Source organism: Rhinolophus sinicus, chromosome 7 (genome assembly GCF_057876585.1).
Source record: "Rhinolophus sinicus isolate RSI-liver-muscle chromosome 7, RSI-T2T, whole genome shotgun sequence".
Lineage (NCBI taxonomy): Eukaryota > Metazoa > Chordata > Mammalia > Chiroptera > Rhinolophidae > Rhinolophus > Rhinolophus sinicus.
In genome coordinates this window covers 8,824,184-8,852,158 of record NC_142507.1, presented here as the reverse complement: position 1 = coordinate 8,852,158, position 27,975 = coordinate 8,824,184, and the positions used below count along the sequence as shown (strand labels likewise).

General features: G+C 45.2%; 1 protein-coding gene across 1 annotated transcript; it reads left to right on the top strand.

Moving 5' to 3' along the window:
- Window positions 1-85: 85 nt before the first annotated feature.
- Window positions 86-25,485, top strand: RDH10 (retinol dehydrogenase 10). Its single transcript, XM_019725924.3, has 6 exons — window positions 86-724; window positions 2,472-2,707; window positions 21,467-21,565; window positions 22,737-22,882; window positions 24,439-24,570; window positions 24,663-25,485. The coding sequence occupies exons 1-6, from the start codon at window positions 436-438 to the stop codon at window positions 24,784-24,786; spliced, it is 1,026 nt and encodes a 341-aa protein (XP_019581483.1). The 5' UTR covers window positions 86-435; the 3' UTR covers window positions 24,787-25,485.
- The last annotated feature ends 2,490 nt before the right edge of the window (window positions 25,486-27,975 follow it).

Sequence of the window (27,975 nt, the reverse complement as noted above, 5' to 3'; positions counted from 1 at the left end):
GCGCGCCCCTCCCCCGGGGTGAGAGGGAGCCACCGGGCCGGCTCCAGGGACGCTCGGGCAGCGGCGGCTTGGCCATGAGGGCAGCGCGCGCCGCCTAACTCGCGGCTGTCACCGCCGCCGCAGCGGGACCGGCCGGCCAGGCGGGCGCTCCGGGACGGGCGGGCGGCCGCCGGCAGGAGGCGCCGAGCCGGGCGAGCGCCGCAGCGGGCACACCGGGGCCACCGCGCGGAGCCCGGGCGGGAGTGGCCCCGCGCACGCAGGGAGCGGCGCCGCGCACTCCAGCCAGGCAGGCACCTCGGGGGCGGGGGCGGCGCGGGGCGCAGCCGTCTGGTCTCAGCGGCTCTGACAAGCGCCCCAGGGCGGGGAGCCGGGCTGCCCGGCGCGGGGTGGGCGCGGACGCGGGCGCTGGGCTCGTGCGGGGCCCCGGGCGGCGCGATGAACATCGTGGTGGAGTTCTTCGTGGTCACTTTCAAAGTGCTCTGGGCGTTCGTGCTGGCCGCCGCGCGCTGGCTGGTGCGGCCCAAGGAGAAGAGCGTGGCGGGCCAGGTGTGCCTGATCACGGGCGCCGGCAGCGGCCTGGGCCGCCTCTTCGCGCTGGAGTTCGCCCGGCGCCGGGCGCTGCTGGTGCTCTGGGACATCAACACTCAGAGCAACGAGGAGACGGCGGGCATGGTGCGCCACATCTACCGCGATCTGGAGGCGGCGGACGCCGCGGCGCTGCAAGGTAACTGGGACCTGCGCCCGAGCATTGTTGGGTCAAGCCCCTCCCCGCCCCCGCTCCCCGCCCGGCAGGGCCCCGAAACCCCACTGTCACGGTCAGCCCCGCTCTCGAGGAAGAGAACACCCCCCGCCACGGTCTTCTGCGATTGGATTTGGCCCCTGATAAAGGAACATGGTCACCTCTGGGTTCGAAGGGGGAAAGTGTGCCAACCCCTGGTCTTCCCCGAGGTCCTGTCTCTTTGGGGACGACAGGGGTTTCTCCGTGGGGTTTCCTAAGCCCTCTGACGACAGGGAAGGCAGAGGGAACTTGTTACCACGAGTTTGAATCCTAAAGAAATGCCTCTGTCGCCCTTGGGATGGGAAACTAAAGTGTCTTTGGGAAGTTCTCAGGGCCGATTGATGCACTAATGTACCGGGGGTGCCAAAAAATGTAGACACGTTTTAAGAAGTGTTATCTTAAAATGTGTATACTTTTTTTTTTTTTTTTTTGGCTTCCTCTGTATGTTACTGTGCTGTGAACCTCTTAAACTGGGGCCGCACTGATGATTTCACTATAACTTTATCCATGAGAAAATAATTACATTGTTTCACCAGAGATAAGTTAAGTACTTTAGTTACATACTCAGCCCGATTGAAAGGATACCGTGCCTCTTAAGGCAAAGTGCTTGAAAGATTTAGCCTTTTTTGTAAATTTATTCCATGTTTTTGGTAACCTCAAGAAAAATGCATTTCTGTGTATTTATCAATTACCATGAATCTGAGACTTTTTAAAAAAAAACCCAAAGCAGAGACCATTACCAACCATAAGTATTGGTCCAGGAAATTTGATAGTGGCAATTGCTTTTCGACAAATTTTTTTGTTTCCAGGGAAAACCTTGAACTATAAGGAGAAGATTAACTTGGGCACCACCCCTCCCCCATATTGGTCATTTGTCACCAAAATTATTGGCACCTACCTGCCTTTTAGGTCAGAACATCAAAGGTTAATAAAAACGTTGCATTTTCAACGCTGGTATGGAGGGTAGCTAATACAGATTGTTGTTCTCCCTGCCAAAACTTAAGAGATAGTTATTTGTTTTCCAGGGAACAGATTTTGGTTTTTAAATTGAGTTCTTGTGTGATAAAATTGCACGTTTACCTATGAACTTGATTTATGTAAGGGTGCTTTTCTTAGAGGAGGTTCAGCTACTCCAGTTAGAACAAACCCATGTGACCTCCACATTTCATGAGAAACCTGAGGTTCATTTCTTGGCTTTGGATGAATTCAGATTATTAATTACAGTTTTGATTTGTGAGCCTTGAGGTGAGTTTCCATTTTGAGGATCCTCATACTAAAGCTGAAGAGCTGCTTCTGGCCACTGTTCCCCCCAAAAAGAGGAGGGTATAATGTGTGTGTTTGGGGGGGGGAGGTGTTACTCTCTGGGCTGAGATCAGTTCTTTCCAGGTGTCTTTCGCTCCAGGAAGCCGATCCCATGAGGTCTGACTTGTATTGGGCTTGTCACAATTACATGATTTCCCCCTAAGCAAAGTTCTCCAGCAAATTGCTCTAATTCCCCAAGACTTTTAGGGGAGGAAGGCAGCTGGAGGTTCAGTCATTGGCAAGCCTTCCAGTGTGAGAAACTTGAAGCTCACTGTAGAATTTTTGTTTTGTGTGATCTTTGTCCTACCAATTGCCGTTGTGACTCACGTTTTGCAATCCACCCCCCCTTCTTTGTTCCATGTTTCCCCCTCATCTGGACTTCTGAGGACAGCTGGGAATGGTGAGGAAGAAATTCTGCCCCACTGTAACCTGCAGGTTTTTACCTACACCTGTGATGTGGGAAAGAGGGAGAACGTCTACCTGACGGCCGAAAGGGTCCGCAAAGAGGTTGGCGAGGTCTCAGTCTTGGTGAATAATGCCGGTGTGGTGTCGGGGCATCACCTCCTGGAATGTCCTGACGAGCTCATTGAGAGAACCATGATGGTCAATTGCCACGCACACTTCTGGGTAAATATCAACATCCTTATTTTCATTACGGGGCCCTACTCAGTGAGAAGGTTGGGAAGGAGGGTATTTTCAATGCCAGCCTGAAAGCCACCTGCACACTCTCACCACAAAGCTTGCTTCCAGTTCACTATTCCCCATGGTGAATTACAACGTATGCCAGTTGCTATTAAATAGCTGTTTGCTCCCCACCCCACCCCCCAATTCAGTATTTCTTGAGAGGGTAGAGGACTGAACATTTTGAACTAGTTTGAAAGATTGCCATAAAAATAACAAGAGGAAGCATAAAACCCTGGGTTTGTTTATTTTACTTTCTGTTGAGTTTGTAAAACATTGGTTGTTCTTATGAATTCCTAAAGTCAGAGTTTAGGCTTCCAAATTACTGCTCAGCCACATTTTGGAAAGTGCCAGAGATTCTGAGATCAGCATCTGTGGTCCCCTGGGAACGGTCAGGCCACCCTGACAGTCACTGAGCATCCACTGACCATCTGCAGTGTCTGTGGCATTGTCCTGTGGGAGTACATCTCAGCTGAGAAGGTGATTCTCTTAGGAGAACAGAAGTCACCCTGATAGGGCCGCAGTTACTGTGTAGGGAGCCGGGGGGCTGTAAGACCTGGTGAGCCAGGGGCTGCAACCATATCCACTTCTAGATGATGGTTAGGACATCAGAGCCGCTACAGCATCTAAGGATGAGAGGGGAGTGCTTCCTACTGCGCTGGGGACAACACTAAACCCAGCCCAGCTTTTCAGCCGAACTGATTCAGTAATTGTGGGTGTGAAACTCTGCCCTATACCTGCACTCTATTGATCCACGTGAGGCTTTTCTTCCTCCGTTGTGTTTCCCCCTTCAGTTTTGTAGACACAGTAAGGAGATAGGGTGGTGTGTTTTGTTTCGTTTCCCCCATAGGCAGATTACCCTTCTAATCAAACACAACAAAGAACTGTTTCTCCTAAATAGGTCACATTAAACCTCATTAATTTTTTAGCAACTGCTTAAAAACTTAATCTGGCTTTAGAAATACTTAGTATAATGTTGCCCCTTGACTATCAAACCATTTCTCTGCTCCTGGAAGAAGCTTATTTTAATGTTTTATTACTATTTTCAAACCTGAACTTTATTTAATTCATTTCCAAACCTCTAGAAATGAGCTTATAAATTATGTAAGCTAACTCATATCATGTTTTAAATGAAGATTACCAGATACAGTTTGGGGGAATTTAAGTGTGTGTGTGTATGTGTGTGTGTGTGTGTGTGGTGTGCAGTGGGGGTGGGGAGTGGATGAAAGATCTTGCTGCTGCAGGGTCCACAAGAACAGGTGGCAAGTGACAACGGGATAGATCAAATGAGCAAAGGCCAGTACCGCCGAATGAACTAGGCAGTACAGTTTATCAAGAATCGTGTGTGTTCATGAGTAAAACAATCACCCTTTAAAACAGAGGACACACATAAATTCCAGGGGGACTGTAGTCTTCCCATTTGAAGAATGGTAAGGATGAAGGTGCCATAGAAACTTGAGCTGATTCCAGCCAGCTCGTCATCCTTAAAAACACGTGTCCAGCCATTAGTCGCTACTATGAACTGCCGACATCAGGACTGGAGTTTTCCAATAACCTGGATGGAGATGATGCTTGGTTTCCAGACCATAAACGTTTACCTACGCAAAATACTCTGGAGTTTGACCATCTTGCCTGCTTTCTCTGCATGGTGATTTTGCTAGGTTGTGGAATTTCAAATGCAACCAGATTTTTAAAGAAATCCCATGCAATCTGAAGTTAAATGCTTAGAAGCCGAAAGCAGCTTCTCCTCACTGGCCCTCCTATAAAATGAGAGCTAGTTTAGAGTATTTTAAGTGCAGACAAGCCAGGGCTTCAGCTTTGAAGATGCACATGAGTTGGTGTCTGTGCCTTAAACATGATGCTACTTTCTAACCTAAGCAGAAAAGTAAATCAAATCTCCAGTAGAAATATTATGAAGCTGAATCTATAGAGAGAGAAGGAACAAATCACCTTCCCTGAGTCCTTCCTTTGCTTTGAGTTGTTGCTTAAGTACACAATTTAGGGAGTTCTTGGAAGCCCTGCCAGTAATGACGTCACTTCATATTAAAATAGGGGAGGCTCCTGAATTCTCCAGCTGTTTTTCCCCCAAGCATCTAAACTTAAGAATTTATTTTCAATATTGAGTCAGAAAATTCATTTTCGAGTTGTAATTTTTCTGACTTTGTGCCGAGACTTAAAAACCTTTTAAGCAGTTGAGACCTAGCAATTAAGATGTAAAAGACGACTCACATAATTTGCAGGGAGTGATGGGGGGGGGGGAGTAGGGGTGGTTTACATGGGCTCAGAATGCAGCTGCCCGCCCAGTCATGCTCTGAGGTGACAATGTGCGTGGCAACCGCTCGAAGATGCACAGTTTCGGCATGTGCTGCTTTCCTTCCAGAAAAAAATAACCGGGGTGTCTTTTCACTGCGTCCAGGTAGGGAAAAGAAGTTGCCCCCATAACCTTTGAAAAAAAAAACAGTAGCTCAGCAGAGCAAAGACTTGTTCGGTCATTTGGACAGATCGTCATGAGCCAGACTTTTAAGTAGCAGTTGTTGTCTGTTTTCATGAACTGCTCGCTAGTGTGGTGGTCCTGACCCAGAGTTAAAGCGCGATGAAAAACCACGTGACGTCCGCCGCCAGGCTGTGGATGCTGCCACTTGCAAAGCTTCCCCCATCCTCGTCCCCCTGCCGGCAAGGCCGTCTTCCTCCACTCCAACCACCTTCAAAGGCCTAGCTCAAGTGCTTACTGGGACCCTCGCTCCCCACTGCAGCCCTTTTCTGGCATTTTTGCATATTTGAACTGCAAGGGCCCTTGGGGACCGTCTTGCGCAACCCCTTGTTTTCTGATGAAGCTGCAGGTGACTGACTTGTCTAAGGCGTCTTCTCTTCCTGCCATGAGTCCCTGGCAGTCCTTACTGTCATTACCACCCCTGGGTGGATAGTATGTGCTCTCTGGTGTTGCCTTTTAGACTTTGTGCCCTGAAATCCCAAAGTCGATGGCAAGCTCTCTGAAGGCAGTTTATTATATGCACCTGTTTGTTTTCCCCTGCCTGGCACAGAACTCTGCTCATAAGCCACTCAGTAAATGTTTGATAATACAGGCTAGGCTTCTGCTTAAATATTTAGAAGATAACCTATTCAGAGACTGCTCACATGTATCTGTCTTCTGAGGTTTCAGAAGGTAAGCATTATGCTGGACTCATTCAAGCAGGGTAAGATTGCTGCGATTTCAAAGTGGGGCTGGCTCACGGTCGTTATTGTATGTATCTCCTTTGTTTTCCGACTCAGTTTTTCCACTCTCCCTGCCCCGCCTGTATGCTCATTTTTACTATAGTATATTAACTGTGCTCGGCGATACGAGGCGAGTGACTTTGAGAAGGCTGGTGTGGATATACCAATGTGAATCAAGCTCCAGTTGAGTGCCTGGCAGCCATTCATATTTCCCAGTGACGGGGCCTCAAGGAGAGGCTTCTTACTATGTCTGTGCACGCTGGAAGTTTCTGCCCCCCTTGGCAGTATGCTGCCCTCCGTGCTGCTGTGATACTGCATCTTCCGGTACCCTCCCATCACCAGCAGCTCCTAGAGGAACTTTCTCTTGGTGCCCAGTCAAAGAAGTGACAGATTTGGGGTAGGTGCCAGTCAGCATAACCTGCTGTGCCCCAGTCGTGGTGAGGACGAGACCATGGAGAATGTATGTACAAGGCAGTGCACCTCAAGTCTGCCGTAATCATAGAAATCGTTCACTTAGGCTCTCTGTATCTTTGTGGGATGCAAAAGCTTGAAAATACCTCTCTGCTCTCCTTTGAAATATGGAAAGTGGGCCTCCACACAGGAACTGCAAACCGGTGTTTTCCCCGAAACATTAACACTTGTTATTTTTTAGGAGGCGTCGGACCTTAGCTTGCCATTTCTAAAACACCAGGTTTATCTGTAAGATCCTTTCTGACCAAAGAGCTGCATTTGGCCTTAATACTTGAGCAACAAATTGATCCCTGATTAACCAAAAGGGGGAAGCAAAAGCATTTAACTGCAGGCCTTTTATGTTCTGAAGAGATTTTCTGTGGCAAAGGACTAAATCTGTCAAACAGCTAGTCGGTAATTTACTTCTATTGATATGGTAGTCAGACAAGATAATTGGTAGTTAATTAATAGACCACTTAACTTAAAAGGTTTCACAGTTTTAAAATACTAATTACTGAATTAGGCATTTATCTATATCCAAATGTCTAAGGTCTATTTAGTTAAAATCCATCCAGGAGAAGTAAAAGCCCACCAGCTTAGATCTGAGTAATGTAGCACTTAAAGACATTAGAACCTAATATCTCATGAATGGTCCCTAATCATTACTGTTCAAGTTCTTTTGTGATTTACTAGTTTTTAATCTCAAATACTGTAATCCTCTGTTCTCTGGTTAAAGAAACCTAGTTTTGTTCAAGGCCTCTTAGATTTAGATTTTTTTAAAATTTCTAAAGTATTCATGTAAAACTATATAGCCAATATTTCTTCCTCCAAACCAGAATATTAAGAACTGTTTGACTGCGTATTTTATAGAGCATTGTTGCCTCTCTTGAATAGCCCTTAAAAACTTGCACACCAGGCCTATTTTTAAGTCGATACCAGATCTGGCTTCTGTTATTCAATAAATAGCGTATGCATAAAAATCAAGTGTTTGAGCTTAGAAATAAAGACATTTTATGTCTTGAACTGTAAATTGACGTGGGGTAGACACCCTTGGTCTTATTAATTCTTGCGGTCACAGTGAACAACTGAGTAAAACATCCCTTTAGATGGCAACTGCTTGGACACCTGAGACTAGGTACCTAACAGGATCATTTCATAGCCTCTTTCCTAACGTAAAATAAGGTCACATAGTCATTGAACTTGGAGTGTCTATGTTTGATAGATTACATGCTGGGTCCACATCAATTGCTATTGGAAATCAGCATCTGTGACATAAAATGCACTTTACATGACTGGTGTGAGCAGGAAACCGTCCTATAAAAACCTTCCCAACACCTTTGATACATGTTCTCATCAGTGTCCGGTTATGTTCTCATCAGTGTCCGGTTATCTCCGTTGTTTAGAAGATATTACTAAGTAACCAACGTCATGAAAAAGTTACAGTTCTCCCCTAGCACCATGTCCAATGTGCAGCTGGATGTTTTTTTCAGAGTGTGACCCTGTCAGCCATCTCTTTGAGACTCCGCTCTTGAGCTTCCATAAACCCACTTTTTCCTGCTTCTCTTCCCATTTTCCTGTCAAACCTCTCAACCTCCCTACCTTCCGAAATATAATGAGTCCTTAGTATTGCGTGCTCACACCTCTTCTCGCTGTGGGCCTCTAGCCTGGTCATCTCTTTATTTCCGTGGCTTCAACTGTGACTTCTGTGACAGTTCCCAAGTTCACACAACTGTCTTATCTGTCCCACTCATCCCGCAAGTAACAGCAGGAAGTCTCAAAATTGAACTACTTTTTGACCCTTCTTGAATCCCCAGATGTAACCACTACCAGATCCTGGAAACAAAGTTGGCACATGTTCGTTTCTCCCTGGTTATGTCTGTATCCAGGGCTTTGTCAGTTATGTGCCCGAGTAGAAATTAATCTCTAGGACATGGAAGCATTCTTTTACCTGGCTACTGCTACTGATTGAGTAGGTGCTGCAGAGGGACGGAATGGGCAGTGACCTCGGTGGCGTCCTTGGCCATTCATTGCAGGATTGGGTCCTGGGGGCCCGGAGAGGAACTACAAACCCCAAGGCTAGCTGCTTAACGGCTCCCACCCACTCGCTCAGTTTATTCTCTTCCTTTAAATTTGTTTTTACCAGAATCATTTTTCAGATTTCCAAGATCTTTGGCAAATTCTGGTGAACTGACTTTTGTCACTTGATTATATCTAAGATGTGGCAATCAGAAAATTCCTTTCGAGCAGTGTTAACCTCACTGGGGAATTACAATTCATTTTTAAAGCAGGAAGCCCCATTTTATTTAAGCTTTTTTTTTTCTTGAGTTAAGCAATATTAATAGTAGATTCATCTAAAATTTTTGTTCTCGGTCTTTCAGAAACTACAGTGAAGCCTGTTTTGATTATGATAAGTAGCCACATTGCTTCTGTCTAACCCACATATCTGCCTGTGTCCACAGATGTGTGGCTGGCATAGTTGGCTTGTCTGGGGCTGCTCAGTGAATGACAGGTAGAAGGTGCGGGGCTGGGGTGCGGTTATAATCACTGCACTGGGGAAAGTCCATCCCAGCCTGTGGTAGAGTCCTCCATACCCAGGTGTCTTTGGACCCCCAAATTGTACTATGCTGAAATTCCACTAGGGGGTGTCCTGGCAGGGTGGATTTGTATCTTATTTCCTTCTACACACACAGCCAGTAATGTTCCCAAGATGAAGGGCCTTCTGTAGCTATCTTTGGAGTATGACAAACGCTGAGAGTCCTTAAGAAACAGGGGACCATTCCCTGCCTCCACTGAACGGGTTAAATCCAATGTTTTGAGCCTGTAACTCCAGGGATCAGATTAAAATGTGTTAAATCTCTCTTGGCTTAATTAGCGATGTCTTATCTCAAGTTACTGTAATAGTTAGCTATTCAAAGAACTAACCCCTTCTTAAGGTTTCTATTAACTGACCTAAAAACTCCTTTTAGGCCGAGAACGCCTCGTAAGCATAACTGGAAAATAACTCAGAGGATGGAGTCTTTTCATTCTTTCTTGAGAATGTATAGTAGTTAAAGCCAACAGCTGGTCCCGTAGGGCGGCCTGTGCTGTGACTACGCTGTTCAGAGCGGAGGTTTGTGGGAGCGTGGCCTGGGGACTCCCTCACATTCCCCCGCCACACTGGCCGGCCAGCTCCGGTCACCTACATCTCTGGGTATACGAGGCTCCATCGCAGCCCTCGAGGGGATGCCTTTCAATAGCAGGAATGCTAATAGCTTTACCCAGCATGGCCCATGCTTGAATTCCTTTTTCTTTTTCACTTTATTTGTCGATTCTCTTAAAACTCAAGTTCACACCTGTCAGGGACCATTTTCCTAAATGCTCTGAAAGTAAAATTAAGTGAACCACAGGAGGGGGGAAAATTGAATATCCTCTCATAATGATCATAAAACTTTCAACACTTCAGCAAATGCTGCTAGAATATTTAACAAGTAAGGGCAATGACTGCTGCAACCTTGAGTGCTGTCAAATCAGCCCAACTGACAAGCCACTTACGATGAATTCACATTTGGAAACAAAACATTACTTGGTCTGTGAAACTCGCAGAGATCACACAGATCTGTGCAAAAGGTGGCAGCCGTGTTAACACAGAACACGGGCAGTTTGGGTTTGGGGAAACCACAGTGCTGTCTCTCTCATTTGCCGCTTGCATAAAATGTGAATTTCGTGCCTTTCCTTCAAATAGCTTAGTACTGGGATTTTTGAATATTAACATAGTTCGGCTTCTTAGTGTTATTCTAAACAATGGGGCTCAAAATAACACTTCCCAAATCAGTGTAACTGGGAAAATATTTGTGGTGTAACTTATGTAAGCACATGGGTATTTTGAGGACAAGTGAAACTTGAAATTCAAAGCCTGAATTTTCCCACCTGCAAATTGTAATTAACATACTGCCCCCTACTGATTTCTCAAGGATCTCTTTAAAAACAAGCTAGTTCTACAATCTCTCGGGAGAGAGGGAAACATCAGGTATACTAAATTGTTTTCAAGTAGTTCTGTGCTGTTTGTGTTTTTACATTTGCTGGGCACTTCTCTGTCAGGCATTGTCATTTATTATAGTTTTCAAACAGTTGCTCTGTGCTCCTAGTGAAACAGGACTAAGGAAAAGGGTTGGAAAGGGCTGTTATTGGAAAGCATTTTGGGATTTCCCAGCACCATCTAGGATTCTGGAGGAGAGGGCTGAGCAGCTGAAGCAGCTGCCCAGCAGTGTTTCTGAGGTCTCTCCTAGTGGTTAGGTGCTGGGTTTTTGCAGGAAGTGTGGTCTGGCACTGAGTGGCGGGCAGGAGGCCTGGGAGGCATACATAGTAAGAACCAGGAGGAACTTGAAGAAACAACAGAAACAAAAATAGATATTAGCACTTTTAACAACCAAAATAGCCTATAAATATATGCTTAATGAGTCTTGTGTGCACTTTCTGTGCTTCAACACAGCACTAAATTTCACAAAGCTCTTTCAGTCACACTCTTCTGAATTAGGTAGAGCCATTGTCCCCATTTGTATGGATGAGGAAACAAACCCAGAGAGGTTATGGCGCTTGCCTGGGGTCACCACTGGGGGAGGAAGAAGCTGGGACCCAGACCCTCGTCCTAGGCTTTAGTTAGAACCTCAACAAACACAGCCAGCCCTCACTTGACGCAGTGGATAGAGTCTGCGACTTTACGCAAAATGACATGACGAAACCAATTTCGCCGTAGACCAATTGATACAACCAAGAGGGAAGTTCCTAGGGCGTCTCATCAACGTCATAATGACACGAAGGAAACGACGTTACTCGAGAACCTGCTGTCCTTATCTGGGCTACATGTTCAAAGCACCTAGACCTTCCTGGGGGTCACTTATGCCTGTGCCCTGTGATATAATGGAAGAGTCTACCTTCAAATGTTGATTTTTTTTTTTAATTAGCCTGTTAGGTTAGCAATGACTCATTAACTCTAGCTTAATATCCCCAGAAAGTTTGCTCCATAAATTAGACAAGCATGTAAACGTCTAGACTAAAGAGCCATCCGCACACTAGAGTTTTATTACCAAAGCCCAAGTCAAGTGTTTTAATCTGTGCTTTTTTGGGAATTTTCCATGGTCCTCATCTAAGGTGGTTACTTCATCGAGAGTAGTGTAATGCATCCTTGGTCACTCAGCTTCCTTCCTTCTCTTCCTAGTGTGTATGTCAATATTGACAAACTGGACAGGAAAAGTGGGAACTAAAAGGACCCTTCTCCAAGCACAGGCTGAACAAAGTTCTATAAATACTCGTCAGTAACAGGGTGGTTTCCTTTTAGGGTCTTGTTGTTGTTGTTTTAAACTTACTATCTTCTGGGAAATGTAAAGCCTTCATTCTGTTCCCTAACAATCTGTGGGATCAGAGTTCCAGATAACTCCATACGCTTTGCCTTTGGACATGCTGATCGTGGATTTTCAAAAGTGTGCGCTTTGGGCCAGTTCATGCACCCAAACTTAGGGCCCAAGCATCTGATTTTTAAAGGGGGAATTTTTTTTCCTGGGTAGGGTTTTCTCACAGGCTTGCCAAAGCATGAAAGCTTCAGAAAGGTAAATGTGGAAGGTAAGAAAGATACACGCGGAGGCTCAAGAAGGGTCTGAATTTCCTGTCTTGAAAGTTAAGCTTTCAAAGCCTCTGTGGAGGAGGGGAAAGGATTTTGAAGTTTTCTAGGTCTCATTTTGAGAGCTTGTTTTCATGTGGACGAGGATGTCTGAGCGCATTTGGGCTGTTATCACAGAATACCGAAGCCTGGGTGACTTATAAACAACAGAAATGGGTTTCTCGCAGTTTGGGAGGTTTGTCCAAGGTCAAGCCTCCGGCAGATTCAGTGTCTGGTGAGGACCCACTTCTTGGTGTGTAGACAGCTGTGTTTACTGTAACCTCGCATGGTGGAAGGGGTGAGGGAGCCCTCTGGGGCATCTGTGACGAGTGCACTAATCCCATTCCTAAGGGCTCCACCGTCATGACCTAAACACCCCCCAAAGGACTCACCTCCTAATACCGTCACTTTGGGGGTTGGGATTTCAATGTCTGAATTTCAGGGGGACACACCACTGAGACCACAGCAGAGGGGCTGGCTAATGCTAAATATCCACCCAGGGCCAACGTGCATGGAGTCAGTCTGTAAACTCCCAGAGTCGGGCATAAAGCTCAGCGGGCTCTTGGCATTGACGTGAACTGTCCTTTATCTGACAAACATTGTTGGGGGAAGAGTGTGGGGAAGGGAGAAAGGGGCTTCCTAACCCCTAAAATCCTGTTCCAAAGAACACAGGTGGGATAGAAGGCGGAGAAATCCGTCTGCCTATTTTGCTGAATTTCTAGGAGAAATTGATGTGAAGCCATCTGAGGTTTGGCGTAGACAGTCCCCCGTTCACGCTCCAGCCTGATGCTCAGCCGCTGTCCCAAACCAGCCACCCGCATGGCGAAGCCACCTCAGACCCCTCCCAGCCCTGCTGGGTCAGAACCTGCGTTGTATTCAGGTCCCCGGCGATGCTTACACACGTCAGGCTTGAGGAGGAACTGCTCTGGATACTTAGTTCCCTTCCCGCTTTCTCAGTAGTCTTCCCCCACCTTTTTTCCCCCCTGAGCTCATCAGCCCGTTAGAGATCTCGTCAACCAGGAAAATGCCAGTCTGTGCACTCGGGTCCACCCTGGTCTGGCTTCAATTCTTTGATCTGGGTTCCAGTCCAGTGTTAAAAGGAATAGCCCTGGTGCTCTCTGGTCACTGTTCTTCTTGGTGGCGGTGCCCAGGGTGGTGTTTCCAAAGCACAGGCACCTCGGCACAGAGTGGTGGCCCTGCACTGAAGAGCTGTGTTCTTCCTGCCCAGGACCCGATGGCTGCCTGGAGGGCCGTTCCTGGAGGGCCAGGACCCCCGCCCCCACTTTTGGCCCCTGACACGTTGTCAGCATTATTGCCCTTCAGAGATCTTTCTTACCTTAGTAGTGCAGTGGTGGTTTGAAGGTATTGGCTTACAAACAACAAGTGATGGGCTTCTGAGCCCATTTTTAAGTTGTGATTTTTAAGTTTTTTTTTAAAGCCCAGAATGTCCTCCAAACCTAGAAAAATGTCACTACAATGTGAGAAAGCATCATTGCTGGGCTCTGTGGAACTTGACCTGCTAACGTGCATGTTCCTTCTAGAGCGTGGCTCTCGGGGACTCCTCCCCCTTCAGCGGCACGTGGCTGCATCTAAAGACAGTTTTGCTTGTCAGTGCGGGTCGGGTTGTTACTGGCATCTAGTAGGTAGAGGCCACAGACGCTGCTGGACACCCTGCAAAGCACAGGACAGCCCCTCGCACGGCATGAAACTGCCCAGCCCCAAACGTCGGTGGTGCTGGGGTTGAGATACTCTTCTAGAACACTGGGTTCTCGTACACGGCTCCTTGGCTCCAGGGAAGGTTGTCTCCTGGTGCCTGATTCCCTCCCTGGCGTAATTAGCCTGGGATGTGGCCTGGACAGCAAGTGGAAACCCCTTACATGATTCCCATGTGCAGCAAAGTTTGAGAACCACCGATTTATAGAAAAGGTGGCTTCTGCAATCCTTCAATTTCTTTAAGAGTTTCCCAAAGATTTTTTTTTTTAAAAAATAAAACAGTGCGTAAGACAATATAGGTACTTCATTGACCTTTGTGCATAGTGAGTAAACTCTAAGTTGTGATTGTGCGTGCTTGGGAAGAAAATGTTTTCACGAGTAACCTCTGGATTATCTTTCATTTAGGTAAAGATTTTAATTTCTTGTAAAGACTCCACAGTCAGCAAACTAGAAAGCGGAGAAGAATTTGAACGGTTTACATTTAGGAAATGCGGGTGGTGATGGCCGGTGATCGTGGGGACATTGCTAAGCTGGGCTGTTGGACGGGGTGGGGGTGGGGAAGGAGCCCTGCCACCTGGCTGAGCCTGCGTGCACACGCTCACGCCTCATGGAAGTGGTTACCAGTCACTAGAGCAGAACGGAGCCTCTGCCCTTTGCCAGAGCTGTCTTCATTACAATGTCTGGGATGTGATTTGAGTTTGAGGCAAAGCAAAGGGATTAATGACAACCTGTTGTGCAGCAGACTATTTGGCTGCAACTTTGTGGGTTATTTTCATTATTCTATAAAGAGTTATTAAATGGGGGAAGGGGCCTGAGCTGGAGGGAGATCTGGAACACTCCTTTGATCATCTAGGACTCAGCCAGGGGGCGGAGCAGAAGCCATGCTCTGCGTTCACAGTTTCTTTTAATGCACTGAGCTTCCCTGGGCTCAAGTCAAACACAGAAAAGCGATGGTTGTTTCACTGATAATTTGTAATGTTTGTAATACATAAGAGGCGTGAATTCAAGTTACATGATTTTAAAAGGCACAACCATGACACCATATAAATGTTTAATGAATAGTTTTACTGGTCACCAGCTGCTGGCAAGTGCCCTGATGGACTTGATGCTTTATTGAATCATTTACGAGAGTCTCAGGCAAGTAATACCTCAGCGTTACGACTTGTATTTTGAAAGAGTGGTAGGAAGCGAAGAAAAAAACTAGTGGATAGAAGTCGTACCTTGGAGATCTCCTTTTCCTCTCACAAACAAGTTAAGAAAGGTCAAGTAACTGGAGGTTAAGTGACTGGCAGTTGGGACCATGTGGTTTCTGGACTCTCAGAGCCATTGTACTTTCCAGATTGGGTTTTGAGTCACCCCTTTCTGGTATTTCTACATAGCAAACTCCAAAATGCACGGGAATGTTGATATCTGAGTTTCTGCCTCAGGGTAGATTCATCCCACGCTTTAACATTGGGGAGGCAGTTCATGAAGCATTAATTTTGCTGAATAACCCATGGTGTCATCATAGGTGTTCGTTTGAAAAGCCTCGCTCTTTTATTAGCTTCTTGGTCGCAGGCAACTGTAGGAATAGACTGGTGCGTGTGTGTTAAGTAGTAACTGCTGATGCCTGCAAATGTCAAACCGACCCCTGTAGCCTCCACATAATAATAAAAAGGATGGTAGGTTAACGTTGGTACGAATCTGGTGACTGACATCTTCAGTCTCGTCTCTAGCTGAGAGAGGACATTCAGTGTGGATCTGATGGAGATTTTGGTGAACATGTTCCGTCTGAGAGAGTCGTTCCAGGCTTCAGTATCTTGGGGCTCTATTGCTCAATTTGTCCCTTTCTGTCTCTGCAGACACACCCAAGTAGGAAAGGGGAAAAACCAAAGCTGAGATCCAGTTACATGAATGTCAGAATCTGTTCTGTCGACTGCAAATAAAATACTTAAAGTCAGTACATTACTAGCAAGTAGAGATTTGGGTTTTGCTTCCTAACTGAGGATCATTTTAGAATGAAAACTGTTCACGTAGCCCTTTCTATGGTCAAAGTGACATGTCCCAAGTTTGCTGGTCAATATATTTATTAAGCAGATACCTGTAAATCTACAGAATGAAAAGTAAATACTTAGCTGCATGTTCCTTTCCCATGTTAGCTTGGAGGTAGGTCGCCACTTTTTAATCTTTGAACACACTAATGATTTATCCTATTAACCTTTGTAACACAGCTCACCCTTTTTTTCAGTGCTTTCAGTAGTTTGTACTGTTGAATCAATAATTTTCCAGGAGCAATGACTGAATTTTCAGAGAAGGGTGCCACCAGATGTCATGTTATCCTTGTAAAGATGCAGTATGTTCCATTGTGAGGCTGACAAAGATTCAGACAGAAGGAGCAAGACCCCAGGGAGAGGTGTTGAACCACCTGAAGGGGTGGGCACCACGAGACTGTCCACTTAGCAGTTCTTTGTTCAGTGGAGTCTTGATTGTATCTTTTTCAAATTGAATGTATTGTTGTTATTTGGAGATTCTGAAAACCCTTAAACGTACGTCAGAAAACTGTACTATATATGTGCAGATGGTGTTAATCCTCTTCTCGTAATATGATTTATGGGCCTCTTTAGAAAGCCTACTCTGTTTCTTGGACGTTCAAATCAGAGATAAACACTTGAAAACAGTTCTTTGAAAAGATGCCTTTTCTTGACTTGACCACAGGACGGTTGGGAAAATGCACAAATGCAAAAAAATTCAGTGTGAGGCCCTTTCGTACTGGGAGAAGCTAACTTTGCTTCCCCCGTCGTATCCATGAACCTGGAATTGCTTACAAGTATGGAGAACACATTCTGGGTGTTTTACCTACACCTTTAAAATGTCATCAATCTTGAAATTTCAAAAGCCAGACGTTGCCCGATACCAGTTTTCTTCACATTCTCTTTTGTTTCACTTCGGGCTCATTTGCCCCGACAGTGCAGCTGCACGCCCTGCGTTGCCATCTGTCATGAAGAGAACCAAGAGGGATCTAGAGTGTTGGAACTGCAGGAAGTTAATTTGGCGTAAACCTAACATTCAGAGATTTCTCAAGATACGACATGGCTCGTCTATGTGACGTCACACTCCTGTTTAAGAAGTTCTCGTTTACATTCTAAATAGGACCTTTACAGTTATCTTTCAAAGTGTCCGGTGCTTTGAAGGGGACCCCTGAGGAGCTGTGGAGAAATTAGACTTGTTAGTGTGTTTAGGAGGAATTGTCAGTTTCCTTGTGGGTGTCCTTTTTCCTTTTTTTTTTTTTAGTCACATAGCAACCCTGTCAGCAGGTGGCAGATTATGATATTGGGGTCTTGTGATAAAAGTTAATCCTGGGGAATCACAGGTCCATCTCCACACTTTTTAGCCAGGGTCCATTATTAAAGAGTTTTCTCTTTTGCAGATGAGATAATCCTCAGGTCCATTCCACCTCTAAATGCTCTCACTAAACAGACCAATTAGTGTATATTGGTTACTGACTTTGAGACACCCCCACGCTCAAGAGTCAACCCTACGTATTTTCTTGGTGAGGAGTAGGTGTCCTCCCGTTTCTCAGACATTTCAGGGAGAGGACACAGCAGGGGAGCACGGTTCTCTGACGTAGGCTCAGGATCCAGCCGACCACCACGGGCTCCTGTACTCCCTGGAGACATCCCTTTCCCAGGTGCTAACTGCTGGTCCAGGGAATCCATCCTTGGAGTGGAGAACACATGGCCGCCCTGGCCTCCAGTGAGTTACCAGAGATGCCACTCAGATTCACTGAGGGCAGCCCACACGTGAATTTGGGTGTGGGCTTCAGGTTTGCCCTTTGTGCTCTTCTAACGACTCTTTGAGACAAAATTAAAGATCACGAACCTTAGTTTGAACTGACTGGTGTCATGGCAACTAGCACTTCCCCTTTCACTGCTTGTCCCCATCGCGTACATGCTCCACTATTTGTGCACATTAATAATTCATTGCAAAGTGCCAGATTTCTTTGTGCTGTCAAACTGCGTCAAGGCCGGAATATGCTGTGCTATCTCAGATGTCATCTACCAGACTGTTGAGGGCAAGAGTAATTAGGAAAGAAAACCAGTCACGTTACTTGGGAAAATTCCTGAAAGGGCGATGCTTTCTAGCCACCCATTTATGGCATTTTTCTTGTAAAGTAAGGGATAGAATTAGTGTTGATCAAAGTTTATTTGGTAATGTGCTCCAGACGTAAGGCAGGAGTTTGCTTGTGGAAATAACGCACGAGCAGTAATTGCTCACCTCCACTCAGGCAGCAAAGGAAATGATTAACAGCCTTAGGCCTCCGTCACGTGGCTCGGGCTCCAGCGTGAACCCTGAACGCTCGGGTTTGAAAAGAAGCCTCGAGTGGTCCCGACGTGCGGGCGCTCATCCCGGGCTGGCCTTCGCCCGCACACAGTAGGAGCTGAGCAAGTGTTTGACGGCAGCTTTGGAAGCCCAGCAGTCTGGGTACCGAAGCCAGTCCCTCCCAGTTTCCTCTGCACCTTCTTTTTCCCTGGAGTGTTAACCTGTCATTGCACAGCTTGTCTAAAGAAAGGACATAAGACTTGTCTTGAAATGGAGCAAATACAGTGACACTTTGGATTTCATTCATACAGGGGCCACATTTGTTCCTGATCAGACAACAAATTACATATTTTAAACAAACCGTTGACCTGACACTACTGTTTTATCTTGTAACTAACCGCCCCCCCAAAAAAAAACAACTTCATATTAAAACAAACAAACCTACGTCACACTTTACAAGCTACTTAAAGTGAAGTATTTTTCCCTGAAAAAATACATTTACAGCCCACAATTGGAAAAGATTTTAGTCACTTAGCCCGATTTTGATGGATTCTTTTGTTTTCTCTTTTCTCTTTTTTTTCTTTAAATACAAACCCAGTGAGTTAACTACTGGGAAAGTGTGCAGAAGGAAGAAGCCCAAATCTCGTTTTTTGTAGAAGCTGGGAGCCACCATACCCAGCTTCTGTGCAGGAGAAAACTAGAACTGATGTCGGATTTAACACTGTTAAGTGCTAAGTTCTGCCTCGAGACAGGAATACGAGCCGCGGCCACTTTACTCACCCCTGTTTGTCCACATCGGAATATAGTACCTGCACGGAACAGATGTGTGAGAAACACTTCTGCATGAATAAGTGAATACCACCCGACTGATTTCAGAGGAGGGGACATTCATTGGTTTCAGAACCTTGCAACAAATTAAACTTAAAAAACCGTTAGGAACTTGTTAATCTTCTATCACCTACTTTTATGTGGTGCCGGGCTCTGGATTAGTCATTTAACACCTGCAGGCGACAATGTGGCCCATGAATACCAGGAAGTCATTTCAGCCAGCCCACTCAGTGTCTGTGTTTCTAGTCAGGGCCAGCCGCCGGCTTGAGTGAGAGGGGACACTGGCCATGTGAGCCGTCACAGTCACTTGGATTCGTTGGGTCACCAAGTAGCCAATTCTTTCTGGGGTTTTATACTGTGTGTGATTTCTTGGGATTTCTGAGTTCTTATCCTTAAGAACTTCCAAACAGGGCCCTTTGTGCTCAATCTGTCCCTGTCTCCCAGCACTAGGCAAACTTTTAATGCTTAGACATGATCTCTGGGTAACATCAAGAGTAAACGTTACGCTTTTTAGCTCATCTGGGAACAATTCATCCTAACAGGTACTTAAGACTTGTAGACTTGATTATTTAAGGGTAGGATCCTCTAGTTTGGATTGGAATATATAAGCTTCTTTGTGACGTTCGTGTATTGTGGTTCTGTAATATAATAGCCATCAATAAGCTAGAGATCCTAAGGTTGAACCTGTAATGACCTACAGTACCACAGCTTGCCGTTTTTTTGGCTATCAAGCAGACCAGCATCAATTACTATGATAATTACCCTAACCATTCCCACTCACCACTATAAGAAATAATACCAAGCTGAAACGCATGTCTGTCGTACATACTGCGATGTACCAAGTGTATAAAGTACGTGAGAAGTACTGATCGCTGTCTTCCGCAGCGCCTGTCACAGCACATCCTCCCCTAAAGGTTGAAAGAATCTGTATCTTCCAGCTAGTCTGGGGCAGCCAGACAAAGGAAAACAATCAAAATCAAAATAGCATAACACGTATCATTATATGTTGTGGTGAATGGTACCAACCATATGTCTTAAAGAAATTGGGACGAAGTCAAGGTGAATAGAATAATATTCGATAAAGGCTTAATACCCTAACTACCTTTGATAGAGAAGCATTGGGAAACTCCAGGGACGGAAGCACTTTGAAAAGCAGAAGAGGCTCTGTAAATAGGTGATGAATGTTACACTCGGAATGACATAGGAGGGCGTGGGGGGTAGATTGTCAGAGAAGAGTTCATGGGTGAAGCTTACAGGTGAGAATAAGCACGCACATGAGCACAGTGAGGAGGCCCCGACAAATGGGGTCTGCGTTGGGGGCGAGGGGCGTTTCTCGATGGTCAGGAGTCAGACTGGAGAAGACCTCGGGACGCGTTAGCAAGATCCAGCTGGCAACCGGATGCGTTGTGGATCGCAACATGGAAAAACTTCAAAATTGATGGAATGACTGTTTTTGATCTTGTGCATGCAAAAGTTATCATAGCAAATTAGATATTTATGTAAAACTTCAGTGATCCCTTGGCCAGGAAATCCTCTGAGAAGGGAATGCAGCTCTTCCTGAAGTCCATTGTGTAGTGTTTGGGTTTTTTTAACTTCATAAATCATGGGAAGCTGTGTTGGCAGTGGGCTATAACTCAACAGTAGACAGATTGCTCTTTGCTGCTTTCTTTTAAGAAGCAGGTTATAAAACTGTTGGGAGCCTGGCAGAGTAGTTCATAGATCATCTTAAGCAATTTGAAGTAATTTTTTTTTTTTTTTTTTTTAAATACAGCCTTGCCTCTTGAAGGCAAGAGAGCTAGACAGAGGGAGAAGAGAATTTAGTGAATAAGATCCATGCCGCCTCTGGGCTCACGGCCCTGGAACTTGTGCCACGTGCTCTGCTACACGGTGTGGCCGGTCACCTGCCTCTGTGGGAAAGTCACTCACTCCCCAGCATACCTCCCCGTGGAGCATGGTCGTGCAGAAGTTTTCCTCAGTGCAAAGTTGGCATAACACAGTGTTCACTAAAATGTTTCTGTACTTTGACCTGTTTTGTTTTGCATCCTAAACTACTTTACCTTCTGTTAGTACACTTTGGTCGTAAGGCTTTGGATGCTGGAAGATGATGCTGGAACATCTTTTCATGGGTTTATCGCTGTGTAGATACAGCTATCAGGTAAACATTAGCACAAGTCACCTGCAGGCAGGAGGTGCCTCACGGAGCGGGAAATGCCTGTGCAAAAGTGTTAGGAGCATAAAAAGATCTCTGACCTGGGAGTCATTTAGATTAGCAGATAACTATCACTTGAAAGGTGACAAAGAGCCTTCTACTGATGCTTTCTTTTCATCTGGACATTGTCCCCAAAGGGTCTTGTTGGTCACGGCTTCTAACAGGCCTGCCATGCCAGTGACACAGTGGGACGTTAGCCAGCCACTTAAAGGATCTTCTCTTTTTCATAAACTCATTTAAAAATAAACGAATTGGGAAGTGTAATATTGTGTGGGTAAAACATGGTTTTGTGATCTTGGGTTGGGTTTTAGATGAAGCACATCATGTCAGTTCTGAAGTTTGTGTCTCCCTTTTCTTTCAGACCACGAAGGCTTTTCTTCCGACAATGCTGGAGATTAATCACGGTCACATAGTGACAGTTGCAAGTTCCTTGGGATTGTTCAGTACCGCTGGAGTAGAGGTTTGTTGGGTGGAAAGCATTTCCTGCATTCAATCGCTTTATCTCACGACAAATATGCTAAAACCCTAAAGAGTACCCTAAAGCGTACCTATCCATTCACGAAAGCCCTCTACCTGTGTGCCTGGTGGCACGTTCCAGTAACCCAGGGCCAGCTGTTGAAATGCAGCTCTGCGTCTTCTGCCATGAAATCCCTTGCACGGGCTTGAGCATGCAGTCGGGAGGCAGCGGCTGGTCCTCGGGTGCCCCATTTTCATTAGCAGTTTTGCTTGATGACAGTGGGGAGGGACAGGGTCAGAAATAAAGCCATGGAGGGCGGTGGCAATGCCACAGGGACAGATAAATGAGGCCAAAGGTGGACCTTCTGTTTTGGTCAACTTGCCAAAAGCGAGCTCGCTTGTATGAGCTCCTCAGATGAGACGGTTATGGCAGATGGGAGGTGTCCTGCATTGTACGTTCTTCACCATATTCAGATTATAAAACATGCACATGTATGTATATTGCCCTGTGCTGTTTGTCCTGTAGTGTAAGATTGAAAGCACTGCCGCGTGCATACACCAAGGGACACAGAACAGATGACTCCCATAGCCCACATTGCCGTTCCTAAATTTAAAGTTAGGTAATGGGGAAGAACTTCCTTTTACACCACGTGTCCTTAGGTTACATTCTAGTTTAAGTTCACAAGGTATAGTTATCATTTTCATTTGTTCTTCCCCCTAAAATGGGAATCAGATCATAACAACTTATAACCTAAGCTGGGCTTGTCTTTGTTCTCCTAGCATTAATTTAAACAAACTGGCTTTTCAGTCTCCGTTACTGAACAAGAGACCATTTGTAAATTTTCCAGACACTTCAAAGGGAAGCTGTCTCCATTTTTAACTCCAGCTTGTTAGCTTTCATAGAGTCCTTTGTGGTAACTTCCCCAGAGTAATACGATACTTCGTTGATGTGGCAAAAAGTGTTCATCTGTTTCTGCTGTTGCTTTGAAAATATTATTTCTGCACTGAACCACATCAGATATCTGTCTTTTAAAATGCTTTCCTTTTCTTTGCTTAGTCACCTGTGACCTTTTGTAGCAAACACGTACCCAGAGTTAGACCAGGGAAGGAGCTTGGGCTTGGTCTGGGATCCGTGCATGTACCTACGACTGTTTCCCTCTCTCCCTCTAACTCAGGATTACTGCGCCAGTAAATTTGGGGTCGTGGGTTTCCATGAATCCCTGAGCCACGAGCTAAAGGCTGCTGAGAAGGATGGCATTAAAACAACGTTGGTTTGCCCTTACCTGGTGGACACTGGCATGTTCAGAGGCTGTCGGATCAGGTCCGTGAAACCTATCTTACTACTGATAAAAAGTTGCTTTAAAAGTCATCATTGCGTAGCAGGAGAATACGTGGAGTGAGGTCTGCAACGTCGTCAGCCTTGTGCTTTCACTGTCACTTGCCAGGGAACCTGTAGTTTTCATTGGTCAACATTCGTGCGACTGATTAGCAAGCGAGCGTCTGGGGCCTGTCAGCCTGCAGAGGCTTCTGTCCACATTCAGGGAGAAAACAGAAATACCTGGGGTTTTCCTCAGAAGCTATTCCTTTGGGTGTTCATTTCTTTGTAAACATTAGTGTTGGTAAATAAAGGTGACTTCAGTGTAGATGGGAAACAGTGTCACAGCCACAGAAGAGTCACGGCCTTCCTTCTAAAAAGACCTTTGACTATTACAGACCAGATTTGGGAGCCCCTTTTCTGCCGAGAGTGTATTAGCTAGAGTCACTCTGACAGGATGAGAAGGCACGATTAGATTTACTAGAAATGAAATGAAATACCCACCCACTTTGAAAGGAGGCATATGGGAATATAAATGTCAGCTCCCATCTGACTTGAGCTAAGCAGAATAAACAAAGCCATGAGTCATTAAGAGGGTACTTGTGAAGACATGCTTACTTTGAGATCTTTGCTTGGATGAGTTTGAAAGGCAATGGCAGATAACCACTGAGTTCCTGAGTTCCTCAAGCTCCCTCTGGTCACATCCTGAACCTGACCAAGCTACCACGTAGGTGGAGGGCACTTGGAGTCATTGCAATGTCAGCCTCACTCCGTCCGTCTGGCTGGGAGTGGGCTCCAGCTCTGCCTCCTTTCCAGACTGTGTGCGTGTGTGTGTGTGTGTGTGTGTGTGTGTGTGTGTGTGTGTGTGTGTGTTTTCCTCTTAGGTACTTAGGGACCAGTTCCTGAGGGTCTGAGGAGCTGTTTCCTATTTAGCATCACAGCAGGTGTCCAATGCTGTGGTGGGACAATGAAAAAGTGAAAGAAATAAATTATATTATTAGGATATTTCAACGGGGAACTTATTGAATTCAGCTGAAGGTAGGATGTCTCAATGCACTTCACCTCAGAGACCCCCTCGAGAAAAATACCTTGGCTTTCCCTATGCAGGCATCTGGGAAAGTACATCGCCAACTTTTATTTCACTCAGGAAGGCTCTGCCAGTGTTTACACACTGTCGTTTGAACTAGACTTCAGACTAAAAGTTGGCATCTTGTTTGGGTTTAGTGTTTGCGATGCCAAACACCCTCTCCTTTTTCTGTTGAAAGAAAAAAGTGGAAACCTAATTTGAAATACCTTTCAAGGCATTTTTAAAACATGACTCACTTTACAGAAAAGCAGACTGAGTTTTTGCCTTCTTTTGTTTTGTTTTTTCACTTGGTTTTCCAGACGATGCACATAAAATGTGTTCATAGGGAAATTTGGAAAGCACAGGACAGCACGATGAAGTAAACACAATGGATCCCAAGTCTTGTGGCTCGGATAACATCACTGTTAATGTTTTGATATGTCTTCCCGATTTCGCGTTCTTGCCTAATTGCGTTGTTGACATATATGACTTGCAGGAAAGAAATCGAGCCTTTCCTGCCCCCGCTGAAGCCTGACTACTGCGTGAAGCAGGCCATGAAGGCCATCCTCACCGACCAGCCCATGATCTGCACCCCGCGCCTCATGTACATGGTGACCTTCATGAAGAGGTAACGGCCCCTCGCGCTGGGTCTCCCCGTATCCACCCCAGAACTGAACTAACCCCCCCATGTTCGCTAACGACTGTGGCTCTCCTTTGCAGCATCCTCCCTTTTGAAGCCGTCGTGTGCATGTACCGGTTCCTAGGAGCAGACAAGTGTATGTACCCCTTTATTGCTCAAAGAAAACAAGCCACAAACAATAACGAAGCAAAAAATGGCATCTAAGAATCCTCTTTTGTATGGAATAGCACTTCTCTCCGAAGACCATCAAGATGTTTCAGTCCGGTCCACAATCCACGTTAGCGACCTTCTCTGGATTCTAAATCATGTCGACTTTTTTCTTTTTTTTTTAATCAACTTTTTTTAAAAAAAATAAAGGGTAAATTCACTGACTAGAGGACTTGGAAAATGTGATCTGCAAATGTGAGCTCAAGTTGTTGCCAACAGGGTCCCTTCTAGGCAGAACCCCCAAAACCAGTCTAACCTTTTAGACAAGCACTGTATGTCATCTCCAGGCCACCATTATTACTTTTTTTTAATGAGCAGAAAGTCTAGAGATGATGACGACAGTGTGTTTCATGTGTGTGGTTTTTTTTAATTCCCATAGAGTTTATTAATTCTTGTCATTAGACTGTAGTCAGTTGACACCCTTGCAACTTCAAGGACTGATAGCGCTCACTTTTCTCATGTTTTCTAAGTTTCGGCTTTGCAAAGCCTGTGTGGCTTTTTCATGGTGTTTGTGTATACAGCGCTTTTCAAAAGGAATTTTGAAATCTCCATCAGTTGGAATTACATGATGTTTGATTGTTACAGTAACAGTGATCGGGTCCCTTTCTTAAAGTCATAGTGACTGAGGTGTTAGCCGAATTTTAAATTGTATCTCTGAAATCTGTCCTTGAGTATCTATTACTCTGGAGACCTAGTTATAAAAAAAAAAAAAAAAAAAAGTCATACATTTTCTACCTATGAATTTTGCTGCATCAGAAAGTGCCCTGTCCTCAGGAAGTTGCTGTGTTTCATTTCTTTGGATGGACTTTAGAATACATAGCAGCTCTGCAAAAGAAAGAGTTTCTAAAAATGGGAACTTCAGCATTTAAAAAAGTCCCCATTTTTGTGCCAACTATGATTAGTGAGGGGGAAAATCTTATCCTATGGAGTACGTATGGAAGGGTGTAAAGATTCTTTTAAAAGTTTTATTCACATTGTAGAACAGCAAATGACATTTTTACAGTATTTTTTTGTAAAGCAAACTATTTTGTGCCTTGAATTTGGTAAATGTGTATCAGTGAAACATTGTAAAAGTGAACTTCTACCTCTGTATCTAAATGTATACCATCCACTTGTAAATTACTATAAACTATTATGTGACTGCCTTTTTTGTTTTTTTCTTTAGAATGTCTTGTTTAAACAGCGACCAATGTTTAAGGCTATTAAAATAAGCCATCTTTTACTAATTAATTGGGAAGTTTTATAAAGGACTGATTAAATTTAAAGAATTAACTTACATACAACTGAGTGTGTGCTTATTAGTTATGAGCAGCGTTGTAGGGAAAAGCATCGTGTTTTTTGTTGTTGTTTGCTCTGTGCCATATCACACCTTAGTTAAAGCAAAGTATCCGAATGGGGTAATGTTCAGGAACAGGCATTAACAGGCCTAGGGTGCCATTCACTCAAATGTCCCATGTTTCCATCTGCTGAGATGAGATCCTTTATCAGGGGCTTGTTTATACTAAAAGTGGGGAAATAGAAAGGCTTCCAGGACCTGTGTGTTTGCACCACAGATCAAATCTGCACGGTATCCACGTCCACTGGAGTCCTGGCTCGCTGCCAGTGTCCCCATCGCTGGCCGTTGTAAGGAACGGCTTCATGCTATGTTTGAACTTCTCTTTGTAGATGAGAACCAAGCCTGAGGCCATTAAAACAACTGAGGCACTGGCTGCCTCTTCATTTTCCATTCGGGATTTAAAGAAGTGCTTGGAAGTAGACTCGTCATGATGTGGGCGGAGACATTTCAGAGGGGATTCAGGTCACCTCTGCGTGAGCCCCCCACCCCCCCAGCACACTCAACACCCCCGAGAAATCTGTTCTCCTTTCACCACCCAGTTCTCCATGTCACCACGAAGGAAAGTCTTCCTTACATTTACATTTTATTCTCATGCGTTGTAATTTAAACCTCTTTCTATTTTTGTTTGTTACTGCCCTTGTAAGATTGTCCGTCTCTGAGTTCAATAAACCTAATTCATTTCACTTTTTTGTAGAAGTCTTCAATTCCCATGTCCGGGCCTAGTTTAATTACATCTGTGGCGCTCCCTTGAACGCTGTCCAACTTCTCTAGCTGTGGAGACGGGAAGGAAGGGGGTACGGTTCATGCAAGTGTAGGAGGCCAGGCCCTTACAGGTTGTATTGCTTCCTCACGCTGTAGCGATGACTGTGGTTCTCTCCTGGTCCAGCCTGCAGAGGTTACTTGTGCTGTTGCTTATTCATCTACACCCCTCACCCCACCTTGACTTTGAATGTGTTCTCTTTGCTGTCGTCTGGCCCATTCAGGCAAATGTTCCAGGCCACTGAGCTCAAGGCTGACTCCCTAGGGAGACCACTTATGTCTCCCCATGTAGAACTGGCTTGTGAGAGTGTTTCTCTCTCTCTCTCTCTCTCTCTCTCTCTCTCTCTCTGTCTCTTTCACCTTTCAACCAATTTAATGATAATCATACTGAGTGGGACCCAGGAATCCACAGTTTTGAAGCTGGCAAAGATGAATTCCAACTATTGTTTTCCCCTTGATCTGCCAGGTCTGCTGCTCTGTCACAAAAGATTAGATTAGCTTGACAGGATTGAACTACATAAAGCCAGGCTGGGTTTTTTTGTGTGTTGTTTTTTTTTTTTTTTTCCTTCTTTTTTCTTTTTTTTTTAAGTATCCTGTTTCCTTGAAAGGCTATACCTTTCAAATTTTCCCCAAGTAAAAGAAAAAAAAAAAGGCGAATGTCTTTTTCAAAGTTTTCTTTTCTGACTGGCAGAAACACTTCTAAATTGGTGTTGCCCTGAAGCGTGGATATTAGCTTTTGCCTCCAACTACGTATAAAGTCAGTGGGGGTTGGGGAAGCAGGGTAGCTCTTTCAAACATGCCAAATCTATTGCCTGCATCTGATTAAAAAGGGGAGTAGAGAAAGCAAGGCTGTGATGGGTCAGTAGGGCTGGGACCCTGGGCTGGGGAGCATGTAGTCAGCATTTGCCCCATCAGTTTAACAAATACACTAGGTATGTACTAGGCCCACGGGCCTTGCCCAGGAACTCAAGTAGCTTGCAGTTAACTCACCAGGTCAGATCCGAGTAGCTTATGTGCAGATGCCACAAATGAAGCCCCAGTGTGTGATGAGATCTCAGCAAGGAGGGGAGGTAAGAGGTGGCAATTAAAAT

Bases quoted from the DNA above. Each gene is read 5' to 3' on its own strand.
- RDH10 (XM_019725924.3), top strand. From the start codon at position 436: ATGAACATCGTGGTGGAGTTCTTCGTGGTCACTTTCAAAGTGCTCTGG. The intron at 21,566-22,736 runs GTTTGTTGGGTG...CCTCTAACTCAG, and splicing joins TCAGTACCGCTGGAGTAGAG to GATTACTGCGCCAGTAAATT. The intron at 22,883-24,438 runs GTCCGTGAAACC...TATGACTTGCAG, and splicing joins TTCAGAGGCTGTCGGATCAG to GAAAGAAATCGAGCCTTTCC.